We start from the raw sequence: 20,411 nt of genomic DNA, 5'->3' as shown, positions 1-20,411 counted from the left end.
GACACTTTCTGATAGCAGACAAAAATAGGTAACAGTGAGAAAACAAGGCTAATAAGGCAGATTTTTTAATGGAACCAAATTAATTTTTTTCATTCCCTTCTAATTTCTTTTATTCAGGTTTTCTTTGTGTGTGTGTGTGTGTGTGTGTGTTAAATCATAAAAGTATTTTATTATTTTCCAGTTACATGTAAAGATAGTTTTCAACATTTGTTTTCATAACATTTTTAGTTCCAAATTTTTCTCCCTTCCTCCTTTCTGTCCCCTCTCCCCAAGAAAGAAAGCAATCAGATATAGGTTATATATGTACAATCACATCAAACGCATTTCTGCATTAGTCATGTTGTGAAAGAAGATTCAGAATAAAAGGGGGAAAACCTCAAAAAATAAAAGTACAAACAGTATGGGAACCAAATTAATTCTGAAAAGTCAGCCTGAAGCCTCCCTAAAAATCACTTCCCTTGGGCAGATGTATACATACAACTGTGTTCTGCCTTTTCTGGAGTTTTAGTTCTATACAGGTTCCAGAACAGCTAAGGAACCTCCCATTTCTAAACTTCATGGAACCATTAAGGACATGATAAAAGAATCGAAGTCAGGTTATGAGTCACTGCCCTGGAAGATTCTTGAAAGGGTAAAAATATTTTACTGTTGCATCCATTGCAACCTTAGGAGTGGAGCTTTAGAGTAAAAATGAATTAAGGTTTGCAAACTTTTGGAAGCTTGAAGAATGGAATGACTTTCCTGGGAATATTCCCAGGAGAAGTGAGGGGTGAGATAGAGTGTGAAGGATATCTCAAGACAGCAACTTCTTTCCCTTGATAGTGTTCAGGTGAGGTAGGTATTCCAATATTTAGATCTCCACCCTCATACTGTTAGGTCTTGCCTAGCAGCTTTGTTGGGTAACTATACCCCTGGGAGACAAGAGTCTTGAATCTCATTATTATAAATTATGATGTCAGATGCATGCAAATAAGATGTCAGATGGAGGTTGTAAGCAACCTCCATTGTAAGCAGAGCAGGTTTTGCAAAGAATACATCAGTAGACAGCTACTTAGATCACATTTTGGACTAGAATATTCTTTTTTTTTAATATATTTTTATTTTTTTGTGAGGTGATCGGGGTTAAGTGACTTGCTCAAGGTCACACAGCTAGTAAGTGTCAAGTGTCTGAGGCTGGATTTGAACTCAAGACCTCCTGAATCCAGGGCTGGTGCTTTATCCACTAAGCCACCTAGCTGCCCCTAGAATATTCTTTTTTATCAGGAACCAGAAGAGTCTTCAGACTAGCAGAGAGTTTATTCATTATACAGTTTACAGGTCTTTCTGAGCAAACAAGAGAAGTGCTCATTGGAACTGCCTCATTCTGAATTCAGGGAAGGCTTAACATATCATGAAGCTAAACATGGCATCCAGCTGATCTACACTTCATTTGAAAATTCAGGCCTCTAAGGGAAGCCTTATTTCCATTGCTTGACTATGCCCCAAGTAAGCTAAGCTTGCTGCAGTGGCTTGGCTTCATTTGCCTTCCTAGAATCAGAACTCTCACGTGTTAATAAGACAGAATGTTCTCTGGTGGTACAAGCAAAAAGAAAGAAAATTGACTTTGATTTAAGTATTGTTCTGTCTGTATTCTCACTATGAAAATGTCACATTTATTTGTTGCTGAACACCCTTCTCTAGGAATAAAATTCAGCTAGTATAATTTAGCAGGCAATACCAGGCTGGATCCAGCCCTACCTTTCATCATTGCTTACTTCTTCCTGTCTGCAGAATGTTTTGGGTTACCTCTAAAGTGGCATATTCAGTAACCCTGACCAGCCATGAAGCTGGCTGTAGTGTAGCAAGGGGGATTTGACTTGGTCTGCTTGGCTGTAAAGGACAAAACTGGGAACAATTGGGCATATGGGAAAAGGATGGAAGATTTAGGCTTGATGTCAGGAAAAAACAAAACAAAACCAACTTCTTCATGATGAGAGTTAACCAAGAGTAGAATGAGCTACTCTCAATGGGTTCCTTCTATTGGAAGTCTTCAAGAAAAGACTCTGATCACTTGTCAGGTCATCAGGTTTTTTGGAGAGGGAATTCTTGCATGAATTGAATGACTAGATAGTTGCTGAGATAACTCTTCCCTCCTTGTATCCTACACACAAAAACCAGACACTGGCACATAATAGGTATCTAATTAATGCTTCTTAATTTAGAAAATGCAGGACCAATCATTATTGCTAATTGTCCCTTCTCACACTAGCTGATATATCCCCCAAATCAAATAAGTTCTCTCACCAATTCACTTAATTAAAAAAGAAAAAGTATCAAATGCCTACAGTGTACAAGGCATTGTCCTGGGTGCTGGAAATATAAAGACTCCTGCCCCCATATTGAAGCAGCCTAGTACTATACAACATGGAGTCAAGTCAAGTCAACAAGTATTTATTAAGCACCTACTGTTCACACTATGTTAAACCCTGAGGGTCCAAAGACAAAAAAAAAAAAAATTGGAACAGACTTGTAAAACCTTACAATCTACCAGGAAACTACAAAATGTAGTGAAGTTCAGTCAACAAGCATTTATTAGGCACTTTAATATTTGGCAACCACTCTAGTAAACGTTGGCAATACAAGCAAAAAGAAAAACAGCCCCTGCTTTCAAGGGGTTTATATTTTCGTGGAGAAGGCTGGACAAAAAAACAAAAAAACAAAAAACAAAGTGGTATTTAACTTGTCATTATCATCGAAGGAAAATAAGAATTCTGATCAATCCAGATGAGTGGATAGTGCATTTCCAGTGTGTGTGAATGCACAGGGAATGTGGTGATAGTAGGCAACCACCACTTTATCTCATCACCAAGTATAGATTGATTTAATCCAAAATACATCAGTCCCCTTGCTGTTATCTGGCTTCCTTAAATATCCGGGCGGGTATTAATGTAACCAGCTGCAGCTTCTTTCATTTGTTGGGACAAAAGAGGACCCCCAGACATGGTGCTTTAAGGACAGGTGCTGTTTCCACCTCCACATCTGCAGGGAGCTGTTCTCCCTGGGATATGGACAGAGGGAAGGTTCAGGGTCAGACAGAACTGTTTTCCCGGACAGCACCAGTCTGGGAAAGCCAAGGTGACTTGCATTTGAAATTGATGAAAGGCACTCAGGCACATGGTTTTTCTCTACAAGGAAGGTGACTTTCAGTCTATGCCTTTCTCCTATTCCCACTAATAAAGGATATTCTCTTAGAAAAAAAATAAAAGGAGAGAGGGGGAAAAAAGGTAAAAGGCGAAAGAAAACTCGTTCTGTTAGCCTCAGGCAGGTTCAGTGTGTGAACCTGTTACAGCTGGCTAGGTATACTCTGCAATGGGAGTCCCTCCCTGGAATTCTGATTATAGGGCTCCTTAGAATTCATAAGTCATGTGAATTTTAGGGTTTGAAGGGATCGTATCCATCAACTAATCCAATCCAGGGAATTTGAGGGACTTATTCAAGGTCACCCAGCTGATGGGTGGCAGAATCTCCTCTAGAAGTCTTAGTATGCCTGACTTGTACCTTCATTTCTGCCCCAAAGCCTGGACTTACCAAAAGATCTAACATCTTGTTAGGTCTCTGCTTTCTTCCTTGATAACTCAGTTCTGTTTTCTCTTTATGGAATCATTTTGGAGTGGAAAAGACCTGAGGTAGTATCATAGTAAAATGGTATTTCCTTAATGCCCAGGAGGGGCTAAAGAAGATCACTGAGTTTGTCCAGGATGTGGGATGCTCAAGAACCTAGCAGTTGGCCAACCTGGGCAATGTCTTCCTGTACTTTCTATTTGTTGGCTTTCAAAGAGGCGCTGTGTGACCCTGTTCTAGTAATGAATGAGCTTTTGCCCTTCTCTGGTGTTAATTCATCTGAAAATCTCAAAGCACTTCATAACCATTATGTATCTTCACAATGTAACTACAGACTGTTATTTCCATTTCACAGATGGGAACTCTGAGGTCAAGAGGAAATCTCTAATTTTACCTAAGTAAAAAAGAGGAGAAAATATTAACATCACAATCCAATGCAGAGTTGGGTCAAGTGGACAAGAAAATTGTACAAATGTAATCAAAAGAGTTAATGTGCCTTAGTCTTCATTGTTTAACTTGTAGTGGGAACCTAAACATATGGCACGTAGATGCAGTTTGGTGAGTTTAAAACCCTAATACCAGGTTTAAGGTAATAAAGTTGAGAGGAGACAGCTTTCTCTCATGCATAGAAAGTTAATTCAAACCCTCTACTTGAGCAGCTTTTGTGGTTTAATTATTTGACACTGCTTAATAAGCAATTCAGAGAGTTAAGTATAGCCTATAAGCAAGCCATTTAGAGGTCTGAGTCATTTTCCTGGCAAGCCAATCAGGTCAGAGAAGCAGAGTTGCAAAACAATAACTAGCCCAGCCCCAGGGACCCTGGAAATATATTACAGGTATCAGTTAGGAAAACAAAGCCTTAGTGTTTTAGCAGGCTGCAGAGCCCAGGCTGAGATTTCTAATCCAACACAATTGCTTACACTGACAATGCCCATTTTTACATTTGTTTCAGAACAAGGGACGCTCAAACCTGAGGTAAGATTAAAGTTTTTACATGCTTGCTTTCTGCATTGTTTGCTAACTTGAGGAGAAGTCGTCGTTCTTTTGAATGCGAAATGTACATTTTTTTTTTCTTTAAAAAAAATGTGGACATAACCAGAGGTTAAAGGAGCAGCCAAATGCATTTGAATGAGTTGCACTGGTCAGTTCATGGGGGAGGGGAAAAGTCACACTAACCTCCATAGTGTCTCTACTGAAATTTCTTTTCCGATTTAAAAAAAAACAAACAGATTAATAGAGAGATGGGAAAACCTAAGCTAATGGTTATAACATTAGCATGCTTACATTGAAGGTGAAGGGTTATTCTTAAGAATGGTTCAAAAAACAAAGCTGAAGCAATGATATAGTACTAACATGGGGCTGTCTATCCAATAGAAATCGGATGGTATAAAGGATGGAGTAGTCGATTGGATGACCCTTCAATGCCATTTAATTAAATTCAACAAACATTTATTAAGTTACCTGCACTAGGCAAGGTGAGAGAAGCACGTTGATCTAGAGAATCAGCTTTGGAGAAAAAAGAGTGGAATTTAAGGTTCACCTATGCCACGTGTGATGCTATGACCTTGGATATGTCCCTTTAATCATTCAGTGCTCCATGACAATTCTCTAAGATGACAACTTTGCACAAGTGGCCAATATCAGTCAGTGAGAGGAGTTTCTTGACTAGCAATTCTGAAACTGTGGTCAGAGGATCTTTAGAGACACTTTCAGGGAGTACATGGGGTCAAAACTGCTTTTACAATAGTAAGACATTTTAATCTATAATATAGTAGCTATTGATAGATATAACCCCCACTCTTTGGGGTCTTCAATAACTTTTAAGAATGTGAAGGAGTCTGAAGACTAAAAAGATTGAGAACCACTGCTCTATCCCAATGAAATCGCAGATATAACCTCGCTCCCCCACCAAGTAATAAAATACAAGGTACTGAGCTAGTTACTGATGATACAGGAAAAAAAAAATTAAAACCATTCTTGCCTTTAGAGAAATTGTCTTTGTTCTCTGGATTTCCCCGAGGAGCTGCTGTCACCTTTCTAGGCCTCAGTACCCTCATCTGTACAATGAAAGAGTTGGACTGAATGATTGCTAAGGCATTATATTCCAAGTCTACTCTTTGATTCCCTGTCTCAAAATGTAGCTACTACAAACAAAATTTGACCAGGTACCAAGTTATACAAAAATTAACTTGCACATGGGGAAAGTCATTCTCCTATTAAATCCGTTTACCCTCGCCTAAAAACAAACAGAACAAATCAAAGCTCTGGTAGGGTTATTAGAAATCCTCTTTTTGAGTAGGTTGACAGGACACATAATTGGAACTTCCTGATCATGGATAAGGCTGATGTCTAGAAGTAGGTAGGGGGTTGTTAATATCATGGCAAACCATTTGTGAATATTGAAAGGACTGTCCCTTTCTGCATCTGGGGATCTAGTTTCATGCTACTGGGGTTTTCCACTTAAACACACAAAGAGATTAATTATTGTGTCTCAGTGACCTTGACCACATCAGGTTTCGATCTGTTAAAACTATACAAACTTTATATCTGGTTAAACTTTCTCTCTTAGAAGGTTCCTTTTCATCAGTTACTTGATTTAAGGCAGAGTCTTCTCATTTCTGATGCTAGTTCAAAATAGAATGCTCTGATTGTGTTCAAGTTTATGTAAACAAAACAAGTCATTGGGAAATGGCTCAGGTTTTCAGAGCACCCCGACATGAGCCATGATCTTTGGCCAAAAGCCATAAAAGTCTGACTTCACTCTAGGTATAAAGAGTATAATGATAACAGAAAACAAAACAGAATAAAATAACAACAATTAAAAAAACACAGACAAAATTAATTGTTACACTAACAGTGAAAGTGAAATTAAAAATGGGATTAGATAGGGGAATCTAAATCCCAATTTGCCAATCCTAAAGCAAATGTTCTTCTTAGACAAGCTAACAACAACAACAACAAGATGATGATGATGGCTAGCATTTATGAAGTGTTTTAAAGTTTGCAAACTGCTTTGTATAGGGTGGGCCAAAAGTCACAGGTATTTAATAACTCCTTTATTGTTTGTTTTTAATTTACAATACCATAGCATCATATACAATGGATGTATAGGAAATAAATTTACATTATGTGTGAAAAATCAAATCTCATAAATGGTGAAAAATAAAGAAAAAATAATTATCGAAACATCATTAAAACATCAGACCCCTTCGTGACTTTTGGCCCATACTGTATGCGTGTCATTTGATCTTCAAAACAATCCTGGGAGGTAGGTAACTATTATTTTACAGATGAAGAAAATAAGTCAATAAGAGGTTGTTGAGGGTCACACTGCTATAACTATTTGCCACAGGTTTCAAACCCAGATTTCCCTTCCTCTCCAAGTTGAGTGCTCAGTCCATTGTGCCACCTAGTTGCATATGAATCCATGCCATACACATACATACACACACACACACACACACACAAAGTATCCTCTTTACAAAGAATTGTTGTCTTTATTAGTATTAGTATGATTCTCAATGATATCAGAGGATCTGAACTAACCATATGAGTCATCTAGTCCAAGTCCTTCATTTACAGATAAAGAAACTGAGGCCAGCACAAGTTTAAGTGCCTTTCTTGTGGTTACAAGGACATGCAAATGTGAAGATATTTCATAACTGATGTTATATCAATGTGCTCTCAGTGAGGTAGCATTTGGACAGATAGTCAAATTACATGTTATATCTGAAATTTAAAAGTCTAGCAAGAAGACTGAGAGGGGTATTGGTTAGAAGGGGCCCTGTATTTTTATACTGGTACCAACTGGTATAGGCCCTTTTCATTGATGGGGTCTCCACCGTCTTACTGAATGTAGAGTCATTCTTCTTTCTCAAGATTTAGAGTGGACCATCAATGTGATATTGTTAGATTCACAAGTCAGATCCAATGCCACATTCCAGAGGAGGGCTTTACTGGCCCCCCTGGTTGCTAAGCTTTCTTCTCTAAGATTACTTTCCCACTCTATGTACATGTGGAATAAATATAGAGTAGACGAGTGTTATATAGGCAGCCAGGTGATGCAGTAAATAGAACACTGGGTATGAAATCAGGAACAACACATTTTTATGAGTCCAAATCTTGCCTCAGACACTTACTATCTGTGTGACCCTGGGCAAGTCACTTAACCCTGTTTTCCTCAGTTCCTCATCTGTAAAATGTGCTGGAGAAGTAAATGGCAAACCACTCTAGTATCTTTGCCAAGAAAACCCCAAAGTGGGATCACAAAGAGTGGGATATGACTGAACAACAACAGACTAGTGTCATCTCCATTAAAATATAAGGTCCTAGAAGATAGGAATTGTTGGTTTTTGTTATTGTTTGCTGTTTGTTTTGTTTTGATTTTATAACTTCAGCACTTAGCATCATGTCTGGCACATAGTAAACCCTTAATAAATACTTGTCTGAAGCTCAAATTATTATTGCTTTTGTGGCAGGTCCTTCCCATTGTCCCACTGATAAGACGACTCAAACAAAAGCTCCTAGTAAATGTTGGTGCTATCCTTACCCCCAAATGGGTACATTGATCTAAAAGAATGCTTGTTACCTCATGATAGTTAATCTGTAAACTTCAGTATTTTTCCAGTGAGGAAGATTTTTTAGGTTGACCGTATAATCTCTAAAGGATAAATAATGATTTTGGTCAAGGCTGGGACAATGAAGATATGGAGATGATACAGTAGGGTTTTGATCCACTCTATTCATTTTCCAGCAAACCTCTATTGAGTTGCTAAAGTTTTCCTGGATGTTTTCTTCTGGTAGGGACACACACACACACACACACACACACACACACACACACACACACCTTGTCTCTATTTGACCTCTGAGTTTTCTTTTTCTTGAAAGAAAGTCTGTTTTGTTCTAATTAAGTGATGAAAAATGGGTGGATCTCTGTAAAAAATGTGGAAATAAGCAGGTAATAATTTTCACAAGCTTTTAAAATTCTCTCAGGTACATTTCTAAACCCCCTCCCCTTAAATGTTTATCCTCTCATCATCAGAGAAATGAGGATGGGGCCAAAGGGAAAACACAGCTGGTTCTACAGCAGCCTCGTGGGTTTATCTCAGGACCCTCGTGATATTCCTATGCATCTCTTATAAGGGTAACTGGAAATTAGATGACGTTGCTACATCACTGTTTTCACATGCTTGCTAGTCTCCATAAACTGAAACAATATATTTATAGTAATAATGACAGCAGCTGACATTTGCATAATACATTATAGTTTCCAAAGCATTTTGCATACATTAATGACCTCATTTGAACCTCATAATATCCCTTTGAGGCAAGTACCACACAGATATTTTTGCATTCATTTTATAGATGAGGATACTAGAGGTTAAGTGACTTTTTTTGTTAAGTGAATTTTTAGTGACCACACAATGAGTAAATATCATAAGTAGGATTTGATCCTCAGTCTTCCTGACTCCAAGTCTACCTTTTCTAGTTATGGCTTATTTTTAGGTTCATAGGTTTATAGATGAAGAAAAAGAAGCCCAGAGAGATTCATTGACTTGCCTAATGTCACAGAGTTAATAGAGATAGAATTCAAACCCAAGTACTCTGCCTACAGATATAATCATACTTTCTACTGTACTTCATAAGGCAGATTAATTGAGTTCAAATAATTTGTTAAATTCCTACCATGTGCTAGGCACTAAATTAAATTAACCCCTTTTGCTATTCCAAAAGTCCTTTCTTCCATAAAAGTTACTGCCATTCTCTGTTGCTTTTGCTAATGAAACAGAAAAAAAAGTCTGAATTATAGGAGTTGGCCTTCCTCCTCCCCACTTCTCTTAAAAGTGAAGGCTAGGGGGCAGCTAGGTGGTGCAGGACCTGAGTTCAGATCCAGCCTCAGACACTTGATACTTACTAGCTGCATGACTCTGGGCAAGTCACTTAACCCTCATTGCCCAGCGAAAAAACAAAAACAAAAAACAAACAAAAAGTTGAAGGCTAAAAAATGTGGTCAGAAAGCTAAATGTGCTAGTCATCGGGCTTGCTGATGAGTATAAATATGCCCTAAATTTAATAAACTACAATGTATTTAATAGTTGTTAAATCTGACAGTCATTAAGTAGTCTTGGAGACAGTTTGCTTTCTCAAAAGGCAGAAGTATTGAAGGAACACTTCATGTTCCTATGAAAATTGGATCCGAGAGTCTGGGGGTGGATGGATGAAATCTGACTAAATCATTGCTGAGAATTTATCTACTTTTGGACAGAGTAGTATTGAGAGATGAAATTTAAAGTTCAAACATACACACATACATCCATACACTCACACACAGATAAGTGAAATCTTGGCTTTTGAGAAAGAAAAAAAGAGACATACATATGTGAATAGGAATCAGGATAGTCACTAAAAAAAAAAACAAGTAAAAATTTTAGAGCTTAAAGCAGAATTTAATCTCTTCCCCTTAGGGAAAAACGCCCACACATAATACATGGGTCTGCCTCAAAAAAGTGAAAGTCTCTTCAAATACTATCTTGGCAGGGAATTTTAAGGCAACAGAAGCCTTTCCAAGGTGGCACAGTGTTTTCCATTTGGCCCCATGGTAGAAAGAATCCCAGAGTTACAGAAATGTCAACTGGTGTTCTGGGCTTGGGTAGGTGAATGGGGACAAGAAAAAAGAAGGCAGAAAAAAAAAATCAGGGTATGGCAAAGTTTCAGAACACCTCTTCTGATGACCTTTAATTGGTTTCAAAGAAGTCATCCTAGTGTTTGGGAGCTCAAGTGCTTTTAAAATTTAAGTGATCCCCTGACTATTAAGAAAAAAGAAGCAACTCACTTTGACTTCTCTGGGAACCTTGGTCTGAAGGTTCCAAGAGAAGACTTGTTTCTGTTTTCTGTTGGTACTGGTGAATAAAGTTAGGCTTGGCTGCTCAACATTGCTGGAGGGTAATCTCTGCGACCAGAGTCACTGATGTTTCATTAGGAAAAGCCAATAATTGTTAACACAATAACATAATTGCAGCACACTTACACTTTATGTGGATTTTAACCTCCTGTATCCCAGTGAAACAGTTCATGTTGAGATCCCGACCTCAGGATCCACATTGGATTGGATTTATGACCAAAACCTCACATAGTCCATGGATCTTAGATTACACACTTCTTTAAGGGGAAAGGATCAGAGTGCTCTACAGTTTGACTGAAGGTGAAGGGTTTTTAGAAATTTAAAATTTTTTTTTAAAAGTTTGGAGGCCATCAGGGTTAAGTGATTTGCCCAGAGTCACCCAGCTAGTAAATGTCTGAGGCTGGATTTGAATTCAGGTCCTCCTCACTCCAGAACCAGTGCTCTCTCCACTGTGTCATCTATTTGCCTGAAAGGTAAAGGTTTTTGAGTGATCTTTCCATAATGACTCTTGGAGCCACATGGGTCGAAGCAGATTATGTTACCCTTTCTTGGACATTCCCATGTAGCAGCTGTAGCCATGACTATTGCTCTAAGTTAGGAGGGAGGTGAAATAAAGTAAGGAGTGGAGAGAAGCAGGGGACCAAGTTCTGTTTTTTTCTCTTTTCTAATTACCCTTTCACTTCAAAGTTTGAATTACCACCAAATCTGGCTTAGTAGCAGAGGGAGTCCCAGGCAAATCTAAAGCCTGTTTCTTGGTCCTCATGAGTCTTGATCTTCCTGTAGCCATTGACAATACTACTCAACAATTTCCCTGACATAATCTCTTCTCTCCTGGTTCTCTTCCTGCCTGACTACTTCTTTTTCATTTCCTTTCTGTATTTTTTTGTCTGTGCCATAACCATTAAGTATAGGGTATCCTGATTCATCTCCTCTTTTTACTTTATGCTATTTCACTTGTTGATCTCATCAGCTCACTTGGGTTCAGTTACCATCTTTGTGCATAGATCTATATTTCTAGTCCTAGCTTCTCTCAGGAATTATAGTCATACATCACCAACTGCTTCTTGGATATCTGAAAGCAGATGTCTAGTCATCTCACTGGCTCAGGTAGGTGGCACAGTGGATATTATGCAGGACCTGGAGTCAGGAAGACCTGAGTTCAAATGTGACCTCAGACACTAGTTGTGTGACCCAGAGCAAGTCACTTAATCCTGTTTGCCTTAATTTCATCTGCAAAATGAGCTGGAGAAGGAAAATGGCAAGCCATTCCAGTATCTTTGCCAAGAAAACCCCAACTAAACAAGAACATGAACTCAACATATCCAAAACAGAACTTGCCACCCTCTTTCCCCCCCACCAGTTTCCCCACTTTCCCTCTTCCCTATTATTATTGAGGCAATAATTTTGGTGTCATCTTGTATTTTGTGCTCTTACCTCATGTGTCCAATCCATTGTCAAATCTTGTCATTTCTACCTTTATAACATCTCTTATATACATGTTCTCTCTACTCACATGGCTACCATCTTAATTCAGGCCTTTGTTAACTCTTGCTTGGGTTATTGCAATGGTCTTCTGGTTTGTCTCCTTGCCTCTTTTCCCACTATTATCCATCATCCAATTGGTTGCTAAGGTGGTTTTTCTAAAGCATAGGCATCGTCATGTCATCCGTTCTGCTTGGTGAGCTCCAGTGGCTTCCTGTAACCTGCAAAATCAGATATAAACTCCTCTGTTTGGCTCTTACAGCTTGACTCCTTCTTAAACATTCCTTCTAACAAATACTACAATCCACTCTCCTGAAACATGTCACTCCATTTCTCATGTCCATACCTTTGCACTAACTGTACCTTGGGCCTGAATTGCTCTGCTCTTTCATACCCTTTTCTTAGTATCCCTGCCTACCTTCAGGACTCAGTCCAAATACCATCTTCTTTAGGAAGCCTTTCCCAGGCCTCTATGCTACTTATGCCTTCCCCTCTCAAGTTACCTTCCATCTACTCTGTGTGTCTCTTAGAAGTGCTTAGTTATTTATGTATTGTCTCCATCCTTAGAAGGTCAGTTCTGGGGGCAGATAGGTGGTGCAGTGGATAAAGCACCAGCCCTGGATTCAGGAGGACCTGAGTTCAAACTTGGCCTCAGACATTTGACACTTACTATCTGTGTGACCCTGGGAAAGTCACTTAACCTTCATTGCTCCAAAAAAAAAGTCAGTTCTTTGAGGGTAGGTTCTGGTTTTCCCTTTCTTTGTAACTCCAACACCTAGCACAATGCCAAAAATACAGGATTCACTTAATAAATGTTTATTGACTGCCTGGCTTGAGTAACACTTAAACTTGTATTTCTCTATTTGACTTGGGCAACAAAATACAGTCACAACCAACCCAAAGTCATATATTTGCATATTCTCTCTTTTTTTTCCCTATGTGGTGCAGTGTCTGAAAGCTTTGTAGCAAGAAGCCAGTTAGTACACATACTCTGGATAGCTGACTTGCATAAATTAGATACAGACATTATTCTCTAAAAGTATTTGAGTTTTGTTTTTGATAGGCTTCATGGAAATATGTCCACATTGTGTCATGTTCTTAGACTTGGCATTTTTTTTTCTGTATCCACCATGAAGCTCATGAAGGCAAATGGGTTTTCAGGAAGGGAGGTTAATAGCCCTTAGGAAGGATGGACTTATGACTTCAAGTAACCTGATTCTCCCATCCACTCCCTAAAACTTTTCCTACAGTCATTGTTCTAACATGTTCAAATGGGACACTTGCTTCAAGGAACATGATTGTAGATTTAGATCTGAGAAGGACCTTTGAGTTTCTCTGATCTGACTCTTTTACTTTATGGATGAGAAAACTGATGCCCTGAAAGATTAAATGATTTGTCCAAGGCTATACAGGTAGTAAGTAGTAGGTAGGATTTGAACACAGGTCCTCTGACTCAAACTCCAGCTCTTTCCTTTGTATTACATTGTAGTCAAAAGTGATTCATTCATACACATCTCTCTCCTGTTTTTGTTTTTCAGGTACAAGTTCTTTCTGTCTTCCTTCTTTTTCTTCCTTCTTTCCTTCTTCTTCTTCCTCCCTCTCTCCTCCCTTCCTCTCTCTCTTTCCTTCCTTCCTTCCTTCCTTCCTTCCTTCCTTCCTTCCTTCCTTCCTTCCTTCCTTCCTTCCTTCCTTCCTTCCTTCCTTCCTTCCTTCCTTCCTTCCTTCCTTCCTTCCTTCCTTCCTTCCTCTTTCTCTCTTCCTCCCTTTCTTCCTTCCTCCTCTTCTTCCTCCTACTTCTTTTTCCTCCTCCTCTTCCTCTTCTTCTACTTCTCTCTCCCTCTCCCTACTTCCCTCTCTACCCCTCCCTCTCCCTCTCTCTCTGCCCCTCTTCATTGCCCTCATTTTGGATCTGATCTATGATATCATTTGGTATAAGGAACTGCCTTATGAGGAAACTCTCTTAAACAGTGCAGGTTGCCACTTTCTTTAGGTCTTAGCAAGTCTAAGAATTTGTCTGTAGCTACTAGAGGCTAAGCTACTTGCTAAGAGTTACACAGCCAATAAGTATTAGAGTTAAGGTTTGGTCTTAGGTCTCCCAGATAACAAAATGAGCTCTCTATCCAGGATGCTTATGGCTACCTCTCATGGGTATTGACTAATATTTAAAATGTTGTGTTTTGTTCCAAGGTTCAATTAAGTAGATGTTGAGATAAAGAGATTCTGATGGTGATAATGAGTATAAGCATGTGCCGACTTCTCACTTGCCTCATTCATCAGCTCTTGCCAGGAAGAAAAATGCTTTGTGGTTCTGCACCTTGTAGTCAAATAAGTAGTGTATTTTTCAAGTGCTTATTAAGCCTTAAAGGGCTAGATACCTGCCAGCTTGTATTGATAGTAGTGGTAGCAGCAGCAGCTTCAGTAGCAGCAGCAGCAGAAATTAGTAATAGGAGTAGTGGTCACTGCCATTGTCTTAGTTATCATTGTAGCAGTAGTAGACATGATATAGTTTCAGCACTGGAAGTAGGCAGGTGGTTTAATGAAGTCTGAAAGACCTGAGTTTGAATACTGACTCATATATATATATATATATATATATATATATACACACACATATATACATATATACATATATACATATATACATATATACACATATATATACATACATATATATATGTATGTGTATGTATATATATATATGTATATGTGTATATATATATATATATATACACTTAACTATCTGTCATTTGGATATCTCTTAAGCTCTTCCAGCATCTTCATCTGTAAAAACAGGGACAATAATAGCATCCATTTTACTGGATTGTTGTGAGGATCAAATGAGATAATGTATGCAGACTCCGTGCAAACCTTAGAACATTGCATAAGGGTTAGCTATCGTTATTAATGTTATAATCAAGTACAGCTAGCAAGTATATATTATCTCTCTGTTACATTCCATACAATGGTGCTAGAGGCTGAGCATACAAAGTGGTTCTTGCCCTCAAGGAGCATACAGTCTAATGGCAGACACATATATATACAATGCATGTATATATACATATATACATGCATACATGTATATGTATATGTACGTATATACATACATACATGTGCAAAACATGTAGATGAATAGAAAACACGTCAGTGGATATATTAATAACACCTTTAAAGAAAATAGGATTTGAGGAAAAGTAGATAATGATGGCAAGCTAAAAGGCAATATTACTGGATAACCATTTCCCCAAAAATTATTAAATATAAATGTTATTTAGAAGATAAAATTCTGGGGTGGAGAGAGGAAATTAAATATGCTGAAAATAATCTTGAAGACAAGACACAAAAGCATTTAAGATTATTCACTTCAGTTATTGTAGTTTTGCTGTTCATTCTGCCTTCTAAAGCATGAAAGTTTAATGTCTCAGAAATCACCTGACAGATGCCTTTGATCTTTTTTTTTTCCTTCTTTTCTTTTCATTTCTTTTTTACTACACAGAAACCACCTAATGGACTTCGAAGACTCTCCAGACAAGTGGATCCAGGTTTGTTTCATGTTTTCTATATTGATAACTACAGTTAAGTCTCCAAAATTGTCCTTCTGAGTCAGACCAGTTCTGAGCTTTCGTTAGCTCCCAGCATCCTACCTGTTCTCATAATTAGAGAAGAAGTTCTTAAGTATCCATCAGCCAAAAGAATAGGATGCTGCCAAGGACAAGGTCAAGATAGTTTGACTAACACCCGCTTGATGCTAAATTCTTTATAATCAGTGTTGGATATTATCATTTGCTTATTGAACCAGGCCCTGGGTTCAGCCTGACAGCTCCCAGGCACTTTCCACTGGGCTCCAAAGCAATATAAGAACATTCTCAATCTTGCATTTCTTGAGAAAAAAACAGAATCCAAATGAAATGGATGCCCTTCCCACTTCCAGAGAGAGATTATTTTTTTCTCTCTATGCTATATAGAGGATTTTAGAATTGCATCATTCATTTTGACTAATATTCTTTAAGAAAAAAACATCCTTAGAAGCTTTGTATACAACTACACAAATATGCACCCTGGAGACCAATTATTTGTCCGAATAATAATAATTTTTAAAAAAATAGTTCTTCTATTGAACACTGTGAGATTTTCCTTTTATCATTGTTATACTCTGATGGTTCTTAAAGAATGTTATTCCTTGCACACTTTAATTACCAAAGATTTGTTATGTCAATGTTGAGATCATTAGAGGCAAAGTTGACTTAAGCTACTGTTCAAAGTTGTGTGTTGGTAATGAGAAAAAAATGGTTAAAAGCCCAGGTGTTTTGGACTGTTCTTACTGGAAATAAAGATTTTGTGGCTAGAGGTTCTTTGTGGTGGTTTCCCCCTCCTTTTATGCTTCTCTTCATCATTACCAGTGTTCACTTGGCTATAAACTAAAGCTTTCAAAGAGTTATAGCTTTTAAACAAACCACACCCATATTTTTCATGTCAGTTTATGAGTTGTCTTAGAGGATTTATGGAAGCTTTATTGCCTCTGGCCAGAGGTTGCCTCACTTGTATTCTGGGATGAGTTTAAAGCTTTCAATTCTGGGAGAAATCATGGCCAATGTTTTGTAAGATGCTTTTTTTTTTAATGCTTCTAACTTTCACAAGACAATGGTGTATGTGGGTGTGTTATGTTCATGGGATTCACCATGGAAATCTGATGTTATACCAAGTATGAATTAGGAACTGATTCTTTTCATGGCGGTCTGATACCCCACAATGTAGAAGTGTTGCTGTGATAACCTAGGAATCTGGTGAATTCAAAAAAACAAATGAAAGGACTCTACTTCCCTGTCGTAATAGCACTAATAAAAGAGGAGTATTTATATCATATTATGTTATATTAGTGGATAGAGTACTGGGCCTGAAGTCAGGAAGACCTGAGTTCAAATCTAGCATCAGGCACTTACTAGCTGTATGACTTTAGGCAAATCACTTAACTTCTCTCAACCTCAGTTTCCTCATCTGTAAGATTGAGAAAATAATACTTACCTCCCAGGTTTGTTGGCAGAAGCAAAGGAGACAATGTATCTAAACTACTTTGCAAACTTTAAAGTACTATATAAATGGTAGCTATAATGATAATGATGATAATGATTGCACTTAATAAGTGCCAAGAAATGTGTTAAATGCTTTATAAATGATATCTCATTTGATCCTTACAACAACTCTGGTAGGTAGGTACTCTTATTATCCTCATCTTACAGTTGAGGAGACTGAGACAGACAGAGGTTAAGTGACTTGCTCAGTGTCACACAAATAGTAAGTGTCCAAGGCTGGATTTGAACTCAGGTCTTCTTAACTCTAAGCCTAGATATGTCTACTGTGCTTCTACTACTATTAAATTATGAGCTCTGTGAGGGCAGGGACTGTTTTTGCTTTTTTTTTTCCTCCAGATCTCCATAGTAGGCACTTAATAAATGCTTGTTGACTTGATGTATTAGGAATACTGGAGTTTGAGTCAGGCGACCTTACTTTTTTTTTTTTTTTTTTGGTGGGGCAATGAGGGTTAAGTGACTTGCCCAGGGTCACACAGCTAGTAAGTGTCAAGTGCTTGAGGCCAGACCTTACATTTTGGTGCAGATCTGTACTAGTTGTATGATTCCCCACACATTGTATTACCTCAGTTTTCTAATCCATAAAATGGCAGTGCATCTGAGAGACATGTAAACTTTGTAAACTTTAGAGCACTATGCAAATGTAAACTATTATAACTATATGAGACATTTGCAGGCATCTCTTAATCCCAAGGCAAACTCCTTTTGAACAGACAGTATGTGATTGGTTTACATCTAATTACCTTGGCTTAAAAAAGACATACTTATTTTGGATGTTCTTATTCTAAGAGGAAGGAAGTGAGTGTTTTTGTCTTTATTGTGCTGGCTACAGCCTACATTTAGAAGGAATGAGAAAGCTCACATAAGAATAAAAATACATATAAGATATAAGAATAAAGGTTCTGGAGTACAGAATTTAGCTCTGTTATAGGGCAGCTAGGTGACACAGTAGATAGATCACTGGGTCTGGCATCAGGAAGACTTGAGTTCAAATCCAACCTCAGACAGTCACCAACTATGTGACCTTGGGCAAGTCACTTCCGTTTTCCTTAGTTTCTGTAAAACGAAGATAAGAACAGTATCTACCTCTCAGGGTTACTGTGAGGATCAAATGAGATAATAATTGTAAAGTGCTAAGCATAGTGCCTGGCACATAGTAAGCACCACATAAATATTAATTATTATTATTATTATTATTATTATTATTATTATTATTATTATTATTATCATTTCCAGCTTAGCAAGTATTTATTAAATACCTACTATATGCCAGGCATGTGCTAAGTGGTAGAGAGAGAGAAAGAGAGAGAGAGACAAATAAAAAAATAAAATAGTGGCTGCCTTTAGGGAGTTGACATTTGGTAGTAAGATAAAAAATATATTTAGGTAAGTAAATTCAAAATATATACAAAGTAAGTAAACAAAATACACACAAAATAAATACAAAGTATTGTACTGAGTAGCTACGTGGTGCAATGGATAGAGCATTAGTCTTGAAGTCAGGAAGACCTGAGTTCAAATCTGTTCTCAGACACTTACTAGCTGTGTGACTCTGGGCAAGTCACGTCGCCCTGTTTGTCTCAGTTTTCTCATCTATAAAATGAACTGGAGAAGGAAATGGCAAACCACTCTAGTCTCTTTGCCAAGAAAACCCCAAATAGGGTCACAAAGAGTTGGAAATGAAACAACTGAACAACAATAACAAAAATGCAAACTAATTTCCAGGAGAGAAAGCAGTAGGCTGCTAGGTTGTCCAGTAGATAGAGTGCTGGGCATGGAGTCAGATAGGCTTTAAACCTTGCCCTAGACTCTTACTAGCTATTTGATCCTAGGCAAGTCACTGAAGTGGTCTGCCTCAGTTTCCTCAACTGTAAAATGGGAATGATAATAGCGCCTACCTCTTAACATTGCTATGAAGATAAAATGAGGCAATATTGACAAAGATCTTTGCAATCCTTAAGGTGCTCTGCAAATATCAGCTATTACTATTATAACTCTTGTGAGTAATCAGGGAGATGCTCATATAAGAAAGGCCACCTGAGGGGAAGTCTGGTGGGAACTAGAGTTTTCAAGAGGCAGAAGGAGGGCATTCCAGGCATGGAGGACAGCCTGTGCAAAAAAAAGCAGGTCAGAGGAAGGTGGAATGTCATGTATAGGGAACACGAAATGGGTCAGTCTGTCCTGGAATGTATAGTATGTGAAGGGGACTAAGGGGAAATCAGTTGAGAAAGGTAGGTTGGAGACAAATTGTGAAAGGCTTTAAATGTCAAACAGAGGAGGCTGTATTTTATCTTTGGGGCAACTGGGAACCACTGACGCTTCATGAGCAAGGGAGTGACATTTTTAATATAGTATTTATATTTTATAACAGCCTTAATATTAAGAATTTTAAAGGTGAAGCATTTTAGAAAAGTCCTTTCTTTATGTATTTTAAATAGTATTTCAGGTTCTACAGTTTAAAATGGGATTGTTTCCATTTTTTCTCAGGGGAATTAATTTTTAATCTGATAATGTGGCAGTGGGAATATATGATTTGAATAAGGAGGAATTTCCTATCTTGCCAACTTTTCAGGAACAAATGGATTCTATAAAGTGAGGGAATACCTATAATCAGTGAAGGGAGCTGTAATCAAATATCCACAAAGCATGCTCACTTAGGAGCTCAGTAGAATTGTAAACAGATTGCATCTGACACCCTAATTTGTTTCTCGTGTCATTGATAGGGAGGAAAAAAATGCCTGGTCTGATATTCCTACCAAAAACCAACAACATTATTTGGATTAAGCTAAGCACTAAATAATACCTGTTCTGACTTAAATTATAAGTGAATCTTTATATGTGCTTACACACACATACACATGTTTTCTGGCTCTAATATACTAAGATAAAGATACAATATTTCCCTCTTTTCATTTCTCTCCTCATTGCAAGAAGTGTTGCACACTGTACATGGAAAGGTGATACAGTGGATGTCAGGAAGATGCATATTCAAATCCTGCCTCAAGCATTTATAAATAATTTATAAATTATGAAACATTGAATAATCTATGTAACCTTTCTGAAGCTCAGTTTCTTCATCTGTAACTCGGGTATTCCTGAATCCTGGCCCAGTGCTTTATCCACTGCGCCACCTAGCTGCCCCCTCCCCTCCACTCCTTACTTGCAGGCAGTTTATGGTCTAATGAGGGAGACAAGGAAAACACATAAAGATATAGGCAGCATAAATACAAAAATACACAAAGTGCTTCAATACTTTGGCAGTTTGTGAGGGAAGACACTAGTTGTTGGGGGAATCAGGAAAGGCTTTATGTAGAAAACCCAAGGAGGATCAAATGAGGTAA

General features: G+C 38.0%; 1 protein-coding gene across 1 annotated transcript in view; it reads left to right on the top strand.

Moving 5' to 3' along the window:
* Positions 1–20,411, top strand: part of VAV3 (vav guanine nucleotide exchange factor 3) — a 488,752-nt gene that overhangs the window by 334,772 nt on the left and 133,569 nt on the right. Inside the window, 2 exon segments of the mRNA XM_044004405.1 lie at positions 4,553–4,575; positions 15,480–15,525. Coding sequence (XP_043860340.1) covers positions 4,553–4,575; positions 15,480–15,525 — 69 coding nt within the window.

This window comes from Dromiciops gliroides, chromosome 4 (genome assembly GCF_019393635.1).
Source record: "Dromiciops gliroides isolate mDroGli1 chromosome 4, mDroGli1.pri, whole genome shotgun sequence".
Classification (NCBI taxonomy): Eukaryota; Metazoa; Chordata; class Mammalia; order Microbiotheria; family Microbiotheriidae; genus Dromiciops; species Dromiciops gliroides.
The sequence above is the reverse complement of the archived record's forward strand: the minus strand, read 5'-3'. Positions and strand labels throughout refer to the sequence as shown.